At 45.7% G+C, this 18,270-nt stretch overlaps 1 protein-coding gene across 1 annotated transcript in view; it reads right to left on the minus strand.

Moving 5' to 3' along the window:
• BCL2 (BCL2 apoptosis regulator) overlaps positions 1 to 17,891 on the minus strand; it is a 196,524-nt gene extending 178,633 nt beyond the window's left edge. Inside the window, exons 1-2 of the mRNA XM_048507961.1 lie at positions 17,152 to 17,891; positions 16,003 to 16,873 (exon numbers count right to left, since the gene is read on the minus strand). Coding sequence (XP_048363918.1) covers positions 16,003 to 16,554 — 552 coding nt within the window. The 5' untranslated portion in view covers positions 16,555 to 16,873; positions 17,152 to 17,891. The remainder of the gene's footprint in view (positions 1 to 16,002; positions 16,874 to 17,151) is intronic.
• Positions 17,892 to 18,270: the final 379 nt, after the last annotated feature.

Here is an 18,270-nt window from a genome sequence, read left to right on the forward strand (position 1 = left end):
AGTTCAAAAAGAATTCTACACACACAACCAAAAAAGATTTGAAAGGCAGAACCAGCTGGTATACGGGGTGTGTGTGTGTGTGTGTGTGTAAATTTCCCATCAGGACTTGAATATTTCTATAACAGGTTGTGGGAAAACTAAAAAACCTGGTGACCCTAAGGAGTCATTCTACACACACAACCAAAAAAGATTTGAAAGGCAGAACCAGCTGGTATACGGGGTGTGTGTGTGTGTGTGTGTGTGTGTGTGTAAATTTCCATCAGACTTCTGGTTTCATAACAGGTTGTGGGGAAAACTAAAAACCTGGTACCCTAAGGAGTCATTCTATATAGGGGGATTTGGTGTGACGATAAATGAACTAAATGAGCAATTCATTTCAGATGTGTTTTTTCCCTTGTTACAGAACAAAACTAATGTCTCTTCAGGTTTTTCACTCTGTTACTTATTTCTGTTTTCATTTTGACCCTCAATCGGATTCATCCCTAGAATTCTGAGCAGGTGACGACAACAACAGTTTTTTAAACCATGCCCCAGACTTATCCAGAAGCAATTAATTTAAAACTGACATTCCTGTAATTTGCAAAACAGCCCAGTGAAGACTAATAAGTAACTAACTTGTTTGAATAACAACAGTGAAGGGGAAACCCTATGAAATGAAGTTCATTTTGCTGACTCTCATGTAAGGGTTTTGTAACTTACTCTTGGAGGTAGCCCAACCCCTGGCAGTAGCTACTTTGCAGGCAGGCAATAAAAATCCTAAAAAATTCCATTTCCTTTGTAAGAACTAAAGTTTCTGCCATTAATAGCAAGGTACTTTTCAAAAAGAAAACACTGTCGGTTCAAAGTCCTTTACATGGTAAGCATGCTGAGTTACTGCACAAGTCAGCCAACTGAGAACAAAAATCTTTTCCATTAAAGGGCTTTTTCCGCAAGGGTATTTTTTGGTTGGTTTTGGATCCATACTATTTTGGTTTATTCCCTGATTTCCTCAAACATTTTTCTGCCTTTAAGTTTTCATTTTTTTCAAAAGTAAGTCTCTATCCTCCTCCTTCGTGGCAATATAAGGGGATATCTCCACAGCAGCAGCTGAAGAGTTTGCTTTCCTCAAATAAACTTTTCATAGACAGCATTTGACTTCAGCAATTTGAGACTTAACAGTTTATTAGGAATCGAGCAGACAGATTTCTAAATATTTCTGTTAAGGATGCCAACCTGGAAACTCTTTTTTTCCCTTTAAAGCAGCTGAAGACTCTTGGGAAATGAGGCATGAGGCAGCATCCACCCCACGTCTGCAGAAAAACTAAGAAGGAGGGGAGCACCCAGCAGTGGAGGGCTCAGCAATAATGTATAGCAAGTGTTGAGGTGACATTTAAATTAGGGGGAGGGTAAATCAGCATTATGAAGGCACAGACTAGAACAGGGGTCTGCAACCTGCGGCTCTCCGGATGTTCATGGACTACAGTTCCCATCAGCCCCTGCCAGCATGGCCAGAGACCCCTGGACTAGAACAACTGATAGGCAAAGGACCATCTTGTATGCCCCCTCCCACGTGGAAAGAGAACGAATTCTCAACAATTTCCTAACTCAATGAGGTAGGACAGCAAATATTCCCAGGGGGGGAAAAGAGGAGAATTACTGGGTTGTGTTCAATAAACTTTTCCACTCAATCTCCTCTAATTCCCCTCCTTATTGCAGCACTCATCTGATATGGCTTTTGTCCAGGAAATTCCCATGATCCCTAGCCTTTTGGGTGGTCGAAGAGGAAACCTGTTTCCTTTTTCCACCAGTGGAAAAGCTGATTGGATCCACAACTATGTATCATTTGTCAAACCAGAATTTAGTTTTACCTTCAGATCTCTACAACCTGATCCGACGAATATTTTCTCAGAAAATAATCTCATTTAATTCCAGAAAGCTCACTCCTAAGCAAATGTACTTTAAGGTAACCCTCTTAAACTTATTTCAGTTATCATGTCGGTCAATCATATCAAATCCAAACGCATTCAAGGGATGTATTACTGTTAGTAATTATAGCCTTAAGCTACAGTTACTCTCTTATTTTAACAAAGGAAACCTGTAAGTACCATTTCAGGTTTTCAGATTAAATTTTATACATCGCTCCTATTTTTATGTTTTTAAGTCTTTCCGCATATTTCAAGAAATTCTAACAACTATCATGTCATACTCTCCCTAGAAATTAAAATAACTAAACTGAAGCTACCTTGCTTTGTTCACATTATGAGAGGATAAGAGTCACTGGAAACGAAAACAATGCCAAGAAAAATTGAAGACAGCACAAAAAGAGGGAGACCAGAAATGAGATGGATTGATTCAATAAAGGAAGCCTCAGCCCCCAGTTTGCAAGAACTGAGCAAGGCCAGAGGTGGGATCCAGCAGGTTCTCACAGGTACCCGAGAGTAGATTACTAATTATTTGTGTGTGCCGAGAGGGAGTTGCTAATCGGTGATTTTGCCACGTGATTTTTGCCTTAGTTACGCCCCTCCTCTCAGCAGTAGTGGCGAGAACTTGAAGCAGTCTAGCAGGAGGTGCACCGAATAGCGCAGGGCAACCTGCACCCTCTAAGTGCAGAGCCTCGCTTCCTCTCCGCCTAAGGACTGGGCGACTCGCGTTAAGGCCCCTTGCCAGCCCCCCCCCCTACCAGAAATGCCACATGCCCCTCAATGCCTGTGCCACGCCTCTGTCGTGTCCCCCACCCACGCCCCATTGGCCAGCATACAGTTTGAATCCCACCACCATGGGAACCTGTTACTAAAATTTTTGGATCCCACCACTGAGCAAGGCTGTTAATGATAGCACATTTTGGAGGTCATTATTTCATTGGGTTGTCGTAAGCTGGAAACGACTTGACAGCACAACCCCAACAAAATTCTGCTTACTAATGACATCGGATCTTTATTTAATGTCATGGAGAACGGGAACATATATTTTTAATTCTCCAATACATTTTTGACATACAGATCAGCCCTATATAGTGATTTCTGCCAATGGGAACACCCTCGGTTCTAACTATTCGTTGCACTTTTCTCAGGTTCACCCTAGATTGGGTCAACTGATGTTTTCCAGGAGTTGTGTGCCTCCTAGGTGCATATAAGCCCAAACTGTATCCAGGTCATGGCATGTGAGGAGAGGACAGCCTTCCCCAAATGCCATTTTTCCAACTTCAAATGGTCACTGAGAGTTGCTATTTGCCCCGTTAAGCAAGTGCCAGCTGTACTCACTAGGCCAGTGATGGCGAACCTTTGGCACTCCAGATGTTATGGACTACAATTCCCATCAGCCCCTGCCAGCATGGCCAATTTGCAATGCTGGCAGGGGCTGATGGGAATTGTAGTCTATAACATCTGGAGTGCCAAAGGTTCGCCACCACGGCACTAGGCCCATTTCACATGGGGAAATTGATGCGGGAGGAAGGTTTAGCCACCCCCCAGGCACATCCCACAGTCCTGACCTGAGCATAAACTAGTACGAAACTAACCTAGGGAAGTTTTTCCTTGGAAACTGTGTAATATTCTGAATGTGCCGGTAATTTCATATCATGTATCCCATGATCTTTCACTGGGCCAGGCTAGCGCAGTCTTGTCAGATCTTGGCTGCTAAGCAAGATTGGCCCTGGTTAGCAATTGGATAGGAGACCACCAGAGGAGACGTTGGGTTGCTACACAGAGGAAGGCAACGTCAAACTACCTCTGTTCAAATCTCTGGAAGCGGCAGATGGGTTACAATGCCCGAACAGGCACAGATGCTAGCACGCTTAGAAGAAGAGTTGAATGTACATCCCCCTTTCTCTCCTGTAAGGAGACTCAAAGGGACTGACAATCTCTTTTCCCTTCTCCCCCCCCCCCCACAACAAACACCCTGTGAGGTAGGTGGGCCTGAAAGAGCTCAGAAGAACTGTGACTAGCCCAAGGTCACCCAGCTGGTGTGTGTTGTAGTGCAAAGGCTAATCTGAATTCCCCAGAGGAGCCTCCAGAACTCAAGCGGCAGAGCGGGGAATCAAACCCAGTTCCTCCAGATTAGAGCGCACCTGCTCTTAACCACTATGCCACTGCTGCTCCTTACCTTAATGGTTGGACGTGGCAGCTGCCAAACCCAAAGTCTAGTCCTGTGGCAGTGGGCTTCCACCACAACAGCCTCCACCAGCATGGAGGGGGTGTTCTGGGGGCTCCCAAAGGGCTTTTGGACCAGGAACACCCCTTTATGCCACCCAAAAAGGTGGTCTAAGTCATGTTCCACTACGGGCTTTCCTAGGAGGGAAAGAAGTTTCTCCTTCTCCCCTGGTACCAGCGCCACCGATTGGCTCTTTGGAGGAAGTGCAGTGGTGCCTTCCCCAGCTGCCACTCTACTCCCCCACTTTGCACTGGGCATCCCGTCAGTGACTCAGTGAAGTCCAATTGTGTTCATCAATGGTGGGATCCAAAAATTTTAGTAACAGGTTCCCATGGTGGTGGGATTCAAACTGTGGCGTAGCGCCAATGGGGTTGGGCGGGGCACGATGGGGGCAGGGCGGGGCATTTCAGGGGCGGGGCTGTGGCAAGGACGCAGCTGCTGTGCTGGTCCTTGGGCGGGAAACGAATGCACGCAGGCACAGGCTGCCACGCACGCCGGTGCACCTCCTGCTAGACTGCTTCAAGTTCTGCGCGCTACTGCTGAGAGGAGGGGTGTCACTAAGGCAAAAATCAAGTGGCAAAATCACCAATTAGTAACCCCCTCTCGGCACACACAAACAATTAGTAACCTACTCTCGGGAACCTGTGAGAACCTGCTGGATCCCTGTTCGTATAAAATTGTCAATCTTAGGCTGTTCAGCCTCTCCAAAGCTGCAGAAATATTAGAAAAGGTCCTACTGAAAACAAACTGTCTCCATAAATGCCACTGACCATCTTCAACCCCAAAACCACACCAACTGAGCAGGAGACAGGAATTTGCGGGAGCCGTTGCGAAAACAAACAACAAAACCCCCAAACTGCCAAATCTGTGTGCCTTTAGGAGCCAATATTTTTTTAAAAAAAGATTATTAATGAAAGCAAACAAGAAGAAGAAGAAGAAGAAGAAGAAGAAGAAGAAGAAGAAGAAGAAGAAGAAGAAGAAGAAGAAGAAGAAGAAGAAGAAGAAGAAGAGAGTTTGGATTTACATCCCCCCTTTCTCTCCTGCAGGGGACTCAAAGGGGCTTACAATCTCCTTGCCCTTCCCCCCTCACAACAAACACCCTGTGAGGTAGGTGGGGCTGAGAGAGCTCAGAAGAGCTGTGACTAGCCCAAGGTCACCCAGCTGGCATGTGTGGGAGTGCCCAGGCTAATCTGAATTCCCCAGATAAGCCTCCACAGCTCAGGCGGCAGAGCTGGGAATCAAACCCGGTTCCTCCAGATTAGATACACGAGCTCTTAACCTCCTACGCCACTGCTGCTCCTGGAGAACAACCTGGAGAACAGTAAAATCCCTTCAACCCTCCCCAACATTTGCATGCGCCAAGTATTCCTAAATGCTAGTCTGGTCGGAGCAGGAGATTTATAACACCAAACACCTTCATCCGTCGCATTGTTAATACATGGAATGAAAAACACGGTCCCAGAAATTGCGTAGGCTGAACTGCCAGTAAGTTCAGCTCCCTTCTCACAGTTATGGTATATATTACTATTTGATCATCAGACCCCAGAACCAGCGTTTGCTACATCCAGCGAGCAAGTGAAGCGTAAACTCCCCTCTGTGAGGAAAGGAAGAGGTGTTAACAGCTTAGTTCAGAGCTCACAAAAAATCAAATAAAATGTACCATCCATGTTTTCTTTGGTAAACCGAGAAGCAGCCAGTGATGAAAATGTGCAGAAAGAAACGGAAGACGTCTTAAAGCCTGGTTGCGCCTGCTTTGGCCAATCTCTTGTGCCTCCCTCAAAGTACCGGTTAGCTTAAAATCATCAACCCAGACGTGATTATTTTGTAAAAGAAAGTGTGCCCTGTTTCCACAGAAAATAAAATACTTTCTTCTTCAGTAAGGCTGATTCCGCATGGGCCAAAAACAGCGGTGTGAAAACGGTGTGAAAACAGTATAAACCCTTTTACACCGTTTTACACCCTTTTGTACCATTTTCACACTGTTTCCACACTGCTGTTTTTGACCCATGCGGAATCAGCCTAAGACAGGTGTTGTTGTTTTTTGGCCTGGCCAAGCATTGGCAGTTTGAACTTACTATTAGAGAATGTGCTTTTGTTTGGTTTTTTTGATGACTGAGGTGAATTCAAATTCAAACACAAATTCCCCCTCAAAAATCCCCCTTTTCCCCCTGCTGGCTTTCTTTTTTAAGGCCTTCTGAAATCAGACCTCCTATTTAAGTCTTCTCTGTAACGTGTCAGCATTATGTAAGCACACTTCTAGTTACCTCCCAATGCCGAATTATTCCTTATCTGTGGCACTGTGTGGGAGTTGAAGGTACGGCTAACAAGTTAGCATTCCATGGCTATCATCCAGTGACCACTATAAGCTGAAATGTTCCCATCAAACTCAATAAACTGAGCCAGACCTTGTGGAAAAGGTGCCACTGGGTAACCTAGCCAAACCTTCAAATTTCAAACACAATGCCTCTCTGAAACAAATTCCAAACCTTTACTGTAACAAAGACATCTCTGTTGGTTTCTGCTTTGTTTTTGTTTTTCAAACCACTGACATGCTTTCAACTGCGTCTCAGTGCGGCTGAACTTCAGGTACAGGGATAAGACAGCGAGCCTGCTGGCCAAACAGGAACCTCCCGACACAAGACTCCCACACATTTTGCATACATCTCTGTGCTACCTAGCGATGGTCTAAAAAGAGAAGGAGGGGTGGAACAGATTTACGTTGCGGCTGCCTTTTCTGAAGGGCCTGTAGTGTTCTGTGACCACTGACATTTAGAAAGCTGGAACTGCGTCAGTAACTAGAAAGCACAACAACCGAAAAAAAAAGAGTTGGAGAACATATTAGGCAACCAGTCAACTGGAACAAAAGAGGACTACGGTTTAGCAACAGCAGAATAAAAGCATGGAAAAACAGACCCAACCGAGTCAGCAGGATCAGCATGTGGACTCTGAAAAGGCATTTTATCACAAGAGTTTCTCTCTCCTGGCTCTTCCTCACAGGCACCCATGACATATTTAAAATCAAAAGGAATTATGTTTCTTTTTAAAACGGGCATTCTGACAGTCACGCTCGTAAGACTAGCCAAAATGTGCAAGTCGGTTGCTACAGATTACAGAGACAAATATATTTAAGGATGCCAGCCGTCAGGGCCAGCCCGAATGATAGCTGATCTCCAGTCTGCAGAGCTCGGTTCCCCCGGGGAAAGTGGGTGCCTCAGAGGGTGGACCAATGGTGGGATCCAAAAATTTTAGTAACAGGTTCCCTCGCCAGCCCCCCCTCAGCAAAGGGGGCAAAGGCGTACCTAGGCAAACCTGAGCCCTGGGCAAAACCTGAGTTGGATGCCCCCCCACCATGGGCAGCCACCCCACCACGACCCCAATTTTTTTTTTGCTCCAGGTCATATCTAAATCATCATCACATTATAGAAAATGCCCCAACTCACAAATCTGAACACACCAATGGTGAAACACACAGGTTCTTTGATAGAGACTGGTCAGATAAAAGGTACAAAAGGCTGAGAATCAATGAATTGCAGTACCTGAAAGGGATTAACCCAGTTCAGGGTGTTACATTATTAATGAATTGCTATGTGGAACCTTTCACGTTCAAAGGCAGTATGCCTCGGGGAAGCGCAGGGCGTGGGAGATTGAAAAGCTGACCCAATTAGTAACCCTCTCGCACACACACACAAATAATTAGTAACCCACTCTCGGGAACTGGTGAGAAACTGCTGGATCCCACCCCTGATCCTACGGCATTATACCCTGTTGAGGTATAACAGAGAGTCCTGGGCCAGAAAGGGAAACCTGAGCATCTAGTACAGCATTAAGTACACTCCACTTAAAGTTCTACAAACAGAAGCAACTATTGGTTCTGGTGGGTTTTCACTGTATCTATTCTAATGCTATTTCCAGATTTGTGGCTGGCATCTTCAGAGGTGTATCACAGAGGGAAGTCTGTTACACCCTGTGTCTAGCGAGAAGGGAAAGTTTAGACACTGTGTGCAACAGACTTCCCTCTGTGATACACCTCTGAAGATGCCAGCCACAGATGCAGGCGAAACGTTAGGAACAAGATCCACCAGACCATAGCCACGCAGCCCGGAAAACCCACCACAACCATTTGAATCTGGCCCTGAAAGCCTTCGACAATACATAGAAGTAACTATGATGAACCAGTACTTACTCAGGAGGGCCATGCTTTCCTCAAGACACAAACCTACATACAGCATTTCTCTAGAAGTGATCAGATGGAAATAAGTTGATGCTAGAATAGCATTGGCTTCCTATGGGCAAGCCACACAAGTGTGTACCAAAAAATATGAAAAGGTTTAGAATTTTGTTCACGCTAGCTCTAGGAAAACTGACGAAGTTGTAGGTAGTTGAATTGATCCCTGGGGGGAAATAGCCCCAAACCAACAGTGATGCAATACTTTTTTTTTTCTTATGACCACTCAAAATAGTCAATGCAAGCTTTTGAGGTCCCTAGAACTCTTCATCAGGTTGGATGCAAAACAGACACTGCCACAGAGAGGGGGAGATAAATATGTTTAGGCCATGATGGGAAAGCTTTAAGTCTGCCTGCAGTTTTGCTGCTTTCTAATGATGGAGATGAAGAGGCGTTGACTTAACTGGATTACATGGTAATCAGTGCCAATCAGATTTCAAATTGCATCAGAGGTTCCTAAGAAGAAGAGAAAGAGAGAGTGCAAGGAAGGAAGGAAGGAAGGAAGGAAGGAAGGAAGGAAGGAAGGAAGGAAGGAAGGAAGGAAGGAAGGAAGGAAGGAAGGAAGGAAGGAAGGAAGGAAGGAAGGAAGGAAGGAAGGAAGGAAGGAAGGAGGGAGGGAGGGAGGGAGGGAGGGAGGGAGGGAGGGAGGGAGGGAGGGAGGGAGGGAAGGAGGGAAGGAAGGAGGGAGGGAGGGAGGGAGGGAAGGAGGGAAGGAGGGAGGGAAGGGAAGGAAAGAAGGAAGGAGGGAGGGAAGGAAGGAAGGAGGGAGGGAAGGAGGGAAGGAGGGAGGGGAGGGGAGGGGAGGGAAGGGAAGGGAAGGGAGGGAAGGGAAGGGAAGGAAAGAAGGAAGGAAGGAGGGAGGGAGGGAAGGAAGGAGGGAAGGAGGGAGGGAGGGAGGAAAGGAGGGAAGGAAGGAAGGAGGGAGGGAGGGAAGGAGGGAGGGAAGGAGGGAGGGAAGGGAACGGAAGGGAAGGGAAGGAAAGAAGGAAGGAAGGAAGGAGGGAGGGAAGGAGGGAAGGAAGGAAGGAAGGAAGGAGGGAGGGAGGGAGGAAGGAAGGAAGGAAGGAAAGAAGGAAGGAAGGAAGGAAGGAAGGAGGGAGGGAGGAAGGAGGGAGGGAAGGAAGGAAGGAAGGAAGGAAGGAAGGAAGGAAGGAAGGAAGGAAGGAAGGAAGGAAGGAAGGAAGGAAGGAAGGAAGGAAGGAAGGAAGGAAGGAAGGAAGGAAGGAGCCTTTTGCTTTGAAAGTAGGTACAAGCCGTTCATTAGAATTCTTTCCAGCCCAATTTGGAGCACCCAGTTCCTGTGTAAGGTAAACAGTAGTTGAAAAGTTGTGTATTAACAAACAGAAACTGCAGGGGATCTTCAGCACCCTAAGATTATTGTTGTAAAATACAATCCTGCAAACCAACACTGGTCAGAAAGTATTTCTTTATTAGAACACGGTCTAATGCCCTTTTGGATTTGCCCACAAGATTCTGATAATCAAAATTATCCTGGGGCAAACCAGAGCCAGCTTTTCCTTCCCCCAGACGCATTTATTTTTTTCCTTGTTATTTTATTCAAGACAGCAGGACAATGAAGAATGGAGAAGTTTATACAATAGCTAAGACAATTCTTCACAGGGAATTTACCCAGCGACAGGGCTTGGTTTCACAGCTGATGCAAATCATGTCCACTAAACTGGAATATCTGACGACTGGAGTTAAACTGCTGAAAAATGCTTCTGGTTCATCTACTAATTTTTTTCACAGTTGTGCATTAGGTCTTTATGACCCTTCTGCTGAATCAGCATGTTTGTGTTACAACAGAATAAACTGGCCACACTGCAAGGATTGGTTTGCTTGAAGCGATCACAAGTTCGGAGATTGGGATATAATTTCAGATTCCCAACCAACTCCTGTTTTATATTAAACATTGTTTAGCAAAGCGGACATGAACTTCAGCATTGTGAGATATCAAGACTGGTAATCTTAACCTCCAAACAATAACACCATGTTTTTGTGTATTTACATTTATCCTTCTCTCTTGAGTCCCGAAAATCAGCAGTTCCAGCTCTGGGCACAGTAGAGATCATACGAAGATCCTAGGGCAGTGGTGGCGAACCTATGGCATGGGTGCCAGAGGTGGCACTCAGAGCCCTCTCTGTGGGCACGCGTGCACAGAGTTTGTCATGTGGGGAGGAAATTGCCCCCCCACACACACACATATTTAGACTGGCCTGGGCTGCTGGACTTGACGTGAGTGCACCTCAGTGAGCAGGAAGGACTCGGCTGGCGGGCCTGGTGCCTGTGCTCCAGGTGGCTGCTGCCAGGGGGCGGGGGGGGGGGTGAGCAGAGGCAGCAAAGATGCTAGAGAGGTGCAGAGCAGCGCATGTGGGACTCGCTGGAGGCTACAGCAGGCTGGCCCCTGCTCGAGAGGGATATTCAGGTTAAATTGCCGTGTTGGCACTTTGCGATAAATAAGTGGGTTTTGGGTTGCAATTTGGGCACTAGGTCTCGAAAAGGTTTGCCATCACTGTCCTAGGGCCATGCGTGGCACACAAGGGCTGGCAATCTCCTTCAGCCCATGTGCTTACTTCGAAAATTTGTATGCTGCCTTTATAGGCCTTCTCAAGGTGATTCACAACTAAAATAAAACAAACAATAAAACAGACCAGGCCAATAAAGATTAAGCCAATAAAAACAAGCCAAGCCTCATCAAGATGAGTCACCCCAAAAGTTTATGGGTGAGGGAAGGAATATGTTCTTTTCCCTTTCATTTGATCAGTGTGTTCAAACTCAACCCACACCCCCCCAAAAATGTTGCCAACTGCTAGGAATTTGAGCGCAAGTCTCCTATGTTCAAACAGTACCACAAAACTATTGCTCCACCCTTGGCTTTATGTAGATAAGACATTCACGAGTGGAGAAGACATTACTACCTGCCCCAGGATGTGGTAATGGCCACCAACTTGGAAGGATTTAGGAGGTGGAAGGACATGTTCATAGAGGATAGACCTATCCATGGCTACTAGCCAAAATGGATACTTCTCTCCAGTATCAGAGGGGTTCTGTAGAACACAGGCAGGAAACCGGCAGGAAAATGCTGCTGCGGCCATCTCACTTGTGTGTTTCCCCCAAGCACCTTTTTGGCCACTGTGTGAGCAGACAGCTGGACTTGATGGGTTTTGGTCTGATCCAGCACAGCCTTTCTCACATTCTTATGTTCTTATATATTCAAAAGTCTTAAGAAGCAGTTCTTTCTACCTAGGAAACTGTAGCCCTTTGAGAAGACCTAAGGAACTCCTGTAAACAGTTCTCAAGGACTCTCACCAAACTACAATTCCAAGGATTGTTCTGGGCAAGCCTATAAACTTGCCCAAACCTTCATATAATTTTGAAGTCTACTATAAGCTTGATATAATTTTGAAGTCTACTATAAAGATAGAACTTATCAAAAGAAGATAGTCCAAGATGGTCCACATTGTTTGCACAAAGTATAGACTCAGGCAGGGGTGGTCAATCTATAGCGCTCCAGATGTTCATGGACTACAATTCCCATCAGCCCTTGCCAGCATGGCCAATTAGTCCATTAACATCTGGAGCACCATAGGTTGGCCACCCCTGGACTAAGGGATCTAATTTACATTACAATATTGTTGTGAGCTATCAGGAACTAGAAATCACTTTGAAAAGTGCTACAGAAAGAATAACATAATGATAACTGAAACCAGTGAGATTAGCCAAGTGCATAATCGCTCAGTGGGCATATGTTCACGATCGTCTGAATTCTTTCCACATTTTTAAAGCTATATTATGCAAGAAAAAACAAGTTTTATTTCTCTGTCGGCTACTAATTCAAGCACAGTCAGGTCAGTTTAGGCTTAAATGCAATTCTGCGTTCCTCTGGTGTTGGCTTTTAAATTTAATTTCTCTTTGGAACACCTCAAATGCTCTGAAAGAACCACATGCTGGGCTACAAAGAGCCACACTCTGTGCACTGCCGATTAGCAACACACACCGCATCTCAGCACTTGGGTTGCAAAAGAATGTGTCTCCAAGAAAAATATGGCTTTTGCCCAAAGGTAATCACATTCCATATCTTCCAAACTCAGATTCTTAAGTCATAAATGGAAGGAGGACTGCCTTCATCGCTTAAAAAGAAAATCACTCTCTGAAGGGGGGGAAACGGGGAAGACTTTGGAAATTAAAATCAAATAGTCTGATTGGAAAACATGCACTGAAGGCAAAGAAGCCTATTTATTATTAACGTCTTCTAAAAGTGACCTGGTCCTCATTAAGTTTCTACTCTGATTAATGTCTTGTTTACCAACACACTACTGTGGCATTGTTATCTGAATGCAAGTCATTTGTGATTTCATTTGCCACCTAGAAAGAAAGTGATATGTTTCTCTTTCCTCCAGTGAATAACAGCTCATCTGGGGAAGAGGGAAGAATTAAAGAGAGCACGCTGGATGTCTAGGCGAAAGGGCATGTGGAATACAGCATTTCTGGGTATCTTTATTTTAAGGAATGCTCCTTGTTGCAAAATATCTCAGCTTTATATTGCACAACCGACATATATGCGATTTCAAAACAAATTTGGTCATCAGGGCCAGATTCACAGAGGCACTTAAATACCTCAATGACAAAACGTGTAAACTCTCTTTGCTGAAAAGGGTTAGGATAATGGGAGAAAGTTCTGTATTGTTGTATCAGCACTGACCTATCCAGATGTACAAATCATCACTTGACCTGCACATGTGAACCAGCCCAGAGATCTAAAACATGTCCAAATTTTAATTCTCAGTGCAGTGCAATTCTCTCCTAGTTTTAATAACCCTGTCAGCATTTTACTCAATGTCATGGGAAGCACCATGCAAAACAAACGTGTTCCATTTGCTTACTGCAGTATTGTTCTACAAGGGAGCAATATTTAGGACTAGGTGATGGTACGGTCCTTACATAAACACAGTTGGGTCCTACAACATCAAGTGAGATTTAAAGACAGATGCCATGCAGGCCCAAAACAAAACTGATAGGATCCCAATTGGTTCTCATTATACCTTTTATATAAAGCTGCCTTCTGAGTCACACCACCCGCCCCTCTAGCTCAGTGTTGCCCACTCTGGCTCACAGGGTCTCAACACCTTGCTCCTTGAGATATTTCAACGAGAGATATCTGGGAATGCAACTGGGCCTTTTGGTCAGGTTCTCTGGCACTGAATCCCAATCATTTTTATCAAATGAGGTGTTTGGGGTAAAAAGTAAAACTGGTTTTAGCAATAAGGAGAGCGCTGCCCTCTAGAAGAAGAATTGGTTTTTATATCCCGCTTTTCTCTCAATACGATTTACAATTGGCTTCCATTCCACTCCCCACAACAGATACCTTGTGAGGTAGGTGGGGCTGAGAGAGTTGAGAGAACTGTGACTAGCCCAAGGTCACCCAGAAGGTTTCTTGAGGAAGAGCAGGGAAACAAACCTGGTTCTCCAGATTAGAATCTACTGCTTTTAACCACTACACCACACTGGTAAGGAGATGGCTCAGACATATTACTAAGTCAAAGCTTAGCGCTATGTGCTCTTTTTGCATGATTCCCTTGCCTCCCCTTGTATGTTCAACTAGTGAGTTATGATTTAGCACAAGCCATAGTTTGCTGTTACACCTGAAAGTTGGAAACAATGTCCAACCACAGTTTGTACTGACCCTCATTTGACATAAATGCAACCCGTTGCTGGACATTATATCCAAATCAGAAGCTACTGGTTGAAATTGAGGAGGCCAGGAGACCCAATTCTTGTGTGTTCTCCAACAGCTATCATGTCTATAATTACATTTGAAAACCCTACTAGTGGTCCAATAAAAGATATTGTCAAGGCCATTTTTTAAGGCTGTATCTATGTTTTTCCCTGAATACGGTTAGTGGCAAGCATCTATTGAGAATTACATTTGTCACTCAACAAGAGAAACAAGAGAACCAACACTGAATTACAGTGGACTTCTTTTAAAGAAGATTCTTCAACTTTGAACGGAGAGCTCATTGTTCAAGTAAACCTATACTCTGAGTTCAGAAGTATAAAATCATCCTTATCCTACACTTTTTCTTTAGTTCTGGTTTGTCTACAACACTATAGTTGTTACCTTGGATATACCCCGAAGTTTCTTCGGTGTTACTCACAGGTAACACACTAGTTAAGAATCAATGAGAAAAGGTGATGAGAAGTTCCACTTATAAACATAAGCACAGAGATGTTATTCAAGACAGAAAGAAAAGTGACGTTCACTATTAAAGACGAGGGAAGGGAGCTCTCTCTTTGCTTATAGTAGAGTTCATCCTTTTTGCCACTTTTTTTTACCACCAGTGGTCGTCTTTCTTTGAAATACACTAGATCACAGTAAACTTCACACATTTCCCAAGAACAGTCACAGAAACATTCTGCAGATTCAATGGGCACATTTCATACTTTCCTTCCAAACAGATCTAGAAAACTTTAAATGAGATACTTAAGAGATATTTAAACGAGACTTAAAAGTTTCTTTGCTGCCATAAACATCAAACATTTTCCTTGTAAAAACTTTTCTTATCAATATAGACTTTGGCCATTTAAAATTACTGTGCATGCAGGCACCCAGACAGAAGCCAAAGAGGATAAGGGGAATCCTAAACAGCTGAACACTTTCCAAAACAACAGAAGTGTTGCGGAGGACATCTACCAAGGTTGCTGGACACACATACCCACCATCTGCGCTTGCAAGGGTTCGAACTTACCAAGATTCTAGCAAGGGAGTGCAGCTATCATACACCCTTGACCAAAGAATGGTCCACCCCTTCTGTCTGGGATGGTCACCCTCTTCCACTGAGTGCGCAGCTTTTGGAGGAACACACATGGGTTGGTGAGGAAGTTAGAGAACATCTGCAGAGCCAGCCAGATCACCCGAATCAACACTGGAGATCAGTGAGGTGACAGATGTCACCGTCAGATTGTCCTCACATCCAATTACCAAGGTTCAGGTATTAAGACTTCTAATACGTTACGCTCACAACCTTCCCTCAGGCTCACCCAAGTGACAGGCCACACATAGTGTGAATTGGGTGCCACGTGGTTACTTTCTTCTCTCACGGTTTAACTGTGACCTCATTTTTATCACCAAGTTTCACACAGCCTATTAATGACATCACTGATTATGGTCTGATTCAGTCGAGACGAGCTTTTGCCGTAACTTGAGAGAGCACCGTTCACCACAGATATCAGCACGCCTAAAGGATATGAGATAACATCATCCCTGAACACCTTGACATGGCAACGGGCAGACATTCAAAGTCTGGGAAACTGACAGGAGAACAAAGCGTGGGTTCTCTTCTACCAGAAATACTTCAGCTGTGCTGATATTCTGTTCTGCTACAAGAGGTTAACAGCAAAGAAGGCTTCGTAACTATCATCTATGGCAGGAACTCATCACATTTTGTCCAGCAAAAGCAAATTAGCTAAAATAAGAATGTGTGGAATAAGTGTAGGGAACTAAAGTGTACCAATGTCGCCCATCCCAGGAAAGCACTAGTCACGCAAGCCACACACAACTGCATTGTGAAGTGTGACTCGAAGCCAGTAAAGTTGCCACATTTGTGGGGGGGGGGGGGGAACACATAGAGACAAATGATCTGGCCACGTACCCAACCTCCGTTGTCCTGGATCCAATTGTGCAGGTGTCGGTTCAGGTACTCCGTCATCCACGCGGCAATATTGTCCACCAGAGGAGACATCTCCCGACTGACGCTCTCCACGCACATCATGCCTCCAAACTCAAAGAAGGCAACAATCCTTCCCCAATTAACCCCGTCTCGGAACAGCTCCTCCACCACTGCCACAAAACTGCTCCTGGCAGTGCCCGGGGTCAAGTGGAGCTGGCCAGACATCTGGGCGACGTCCCCCTGATAACGACGTGAAAACTCATTACCAGCTTGGCGTAAAGTCAAGTGGACAATCTGCGGCACGGGGTGCAGCCCGTCAACCACACCGGGGTCGCTAGCAGCTGGCCCAGGGGGTTCAGAAGGCAAAGGTGCCGGTCGTGCAAGCGCCGAAAAGGTCCCAGCAACCGAAGGAAGAAGATCTGCTCCATCTCCACTGGCAATCCAATCATATCCTCTCTGCGACAGCTTGTAATGGATGTACCTCAGCACTATCTCCCGGCTACTGTATTCTCTTATTCCAGGATAAGCCATCATTTATAATGAGCAAAAGAGAAGAAGAAGAAGCAAATGTAATGTTACCCCCCCCTCCACCACCACAAATAGAGCAGCCAGCAGTACCGAATGCCAGTATTTATATATAATCCAGTCGTTTGATTCTGTGCAGTTCCATTGGTTGAGGTGTGGGGGAGTCTTTGGGGTCTCAAAGGTATTTCCGTCTCCTCTGCGCTTCCTCCTCCGTCTGTGATCCCCGACGGAAGCAGGATTTAAAATCCGGCAAATACTGTATTCCAAGATGCATGTATAATATAAGCCTTGTTTTCAGAAACCTTCCCTCGGCCGTGTTGAAATACATCTAAAAGGGGAAAAAACCCAAAAACACAGAAAATCAGGTGCATTCCCCCTCCTACGTGCTAAAAACTAGGATATGAATGAAGAAACCGCTACACACTCAGCCCCAAAACCTTCAAGTTGAACATGACTTACTAAGCAGAGCTGCCTCCAATGGAAATTTATGCAAAACAGGTTCAGCTGAAAAACTCCACAGTATTTCTTTTTTTTTTAAAAAGCAAAAAAAAAACCCCAAACAAACAAAAAGTTGCACAAAGTAAATTTCCTGCGGAAAATACTTACTTGAATTGGAAATTTGCTTTTCTGTTAAGTTTCCTTAAAGGGAAATAAAATAAAATAAAATCCAAAGCATCAGTTTCTCCAAAATAATTGAAACGCTGGTTTCTTTGGTGATCTCCCTTCCTGCCAAAATATTTTTTCGGGGAGAAAAAAAAACAAGTTGTCCCCAAATCCTGCAAAATGACTATGACTTCCAAAAACGTTTCCCAGCCTCCAGTTTGAATGACATCTCCGACAGAATGTGTCAAAAGTCAGAATCAAGTCCAAGGAAGAGAACAATCCAAGTCAGAGAGAGAGAAAAACGAGGGGGAGGGGGGGGGGAGAAGAAATGCTAAAAAGCAACAGAGGAAGGAAAAATAATATTTTTCATCCAGGCTAATTAATGAACACTATCCCCCAGTGCAATGCAGTTCCAAAAAGGAACCTGGTTTCATTCAGAGATTGAGCTTCAATTCAGTCTCCGCCACACAGATGCAAATAGATATAGAGATATAGAGGTATATATCTGGACCCCCCTCAACTCCAGGGAGGAAAAAAAAATACAGAAAGGGGGGGGGGGGAAGCAGATGTATATTATTTGCAAAAATGAAATCCTACAGGGCAAAGGGAGGGATGACGGGGCGTGTCTGACGTATTAATTGGTCCTGTCCAGCCCCCACCCCCCTACCCCTGCCCCGGCCCACCCCCCAGCCCCCTGGCTCCGCCGGGCCAGCCCTGCCAAGCCGGCCAAGCACAAGGCGCCTCCTCCCTCCGCAGCCAGGGCTGCAAATTGGAGCTGCTGCGTCCGGCGGCGGCTGCTGCTGCTGCTGGGGAGGTCCCGGGGGCAGGGGAAGCACAGTCAATGCAGCGGCAGCAGCAGCAGAAGGGGGCGGAGACGGAGGAGGGGGGCGCGAACCCTCCCGGCTCCGCCAATGGGGACGCTCCGCTCTGGCCCCACCTCGCCGTTCATTCACGAAAAAGGGGGCGCGCGGGGAGCCTGCCGCGGCTGGGCGCGCGGGGAGGACGGGGCTGCCCCGAGGGGTGGGTGGTCCGCGGCGGAAGGAGGCAGCCCCGGGGGGGCGGGTGGAGCTGCTGCCGTCCGTTCATTGGGGGGGCTTGGGATTGGGGGGCCGCGTGGCTGAC

This window comes from Sphaerodactylus townsendi, linkage group LG09 (genome assembly GCF_021028975.2).
Source record: "Sphaerodactylus townsendi isolate TG3544 linkage group LG09, MPM_Stown_v2.3, whole genome shotgun sequence".
NCBI classification, from domain to species: domain Eukaryota; kingdom Metazoa; phylum Chordata; class Lepidosauria; order Squamata; family Sphaerodactylidae; genus Sphaerodactylus; species Sphaerodactylus townsendi.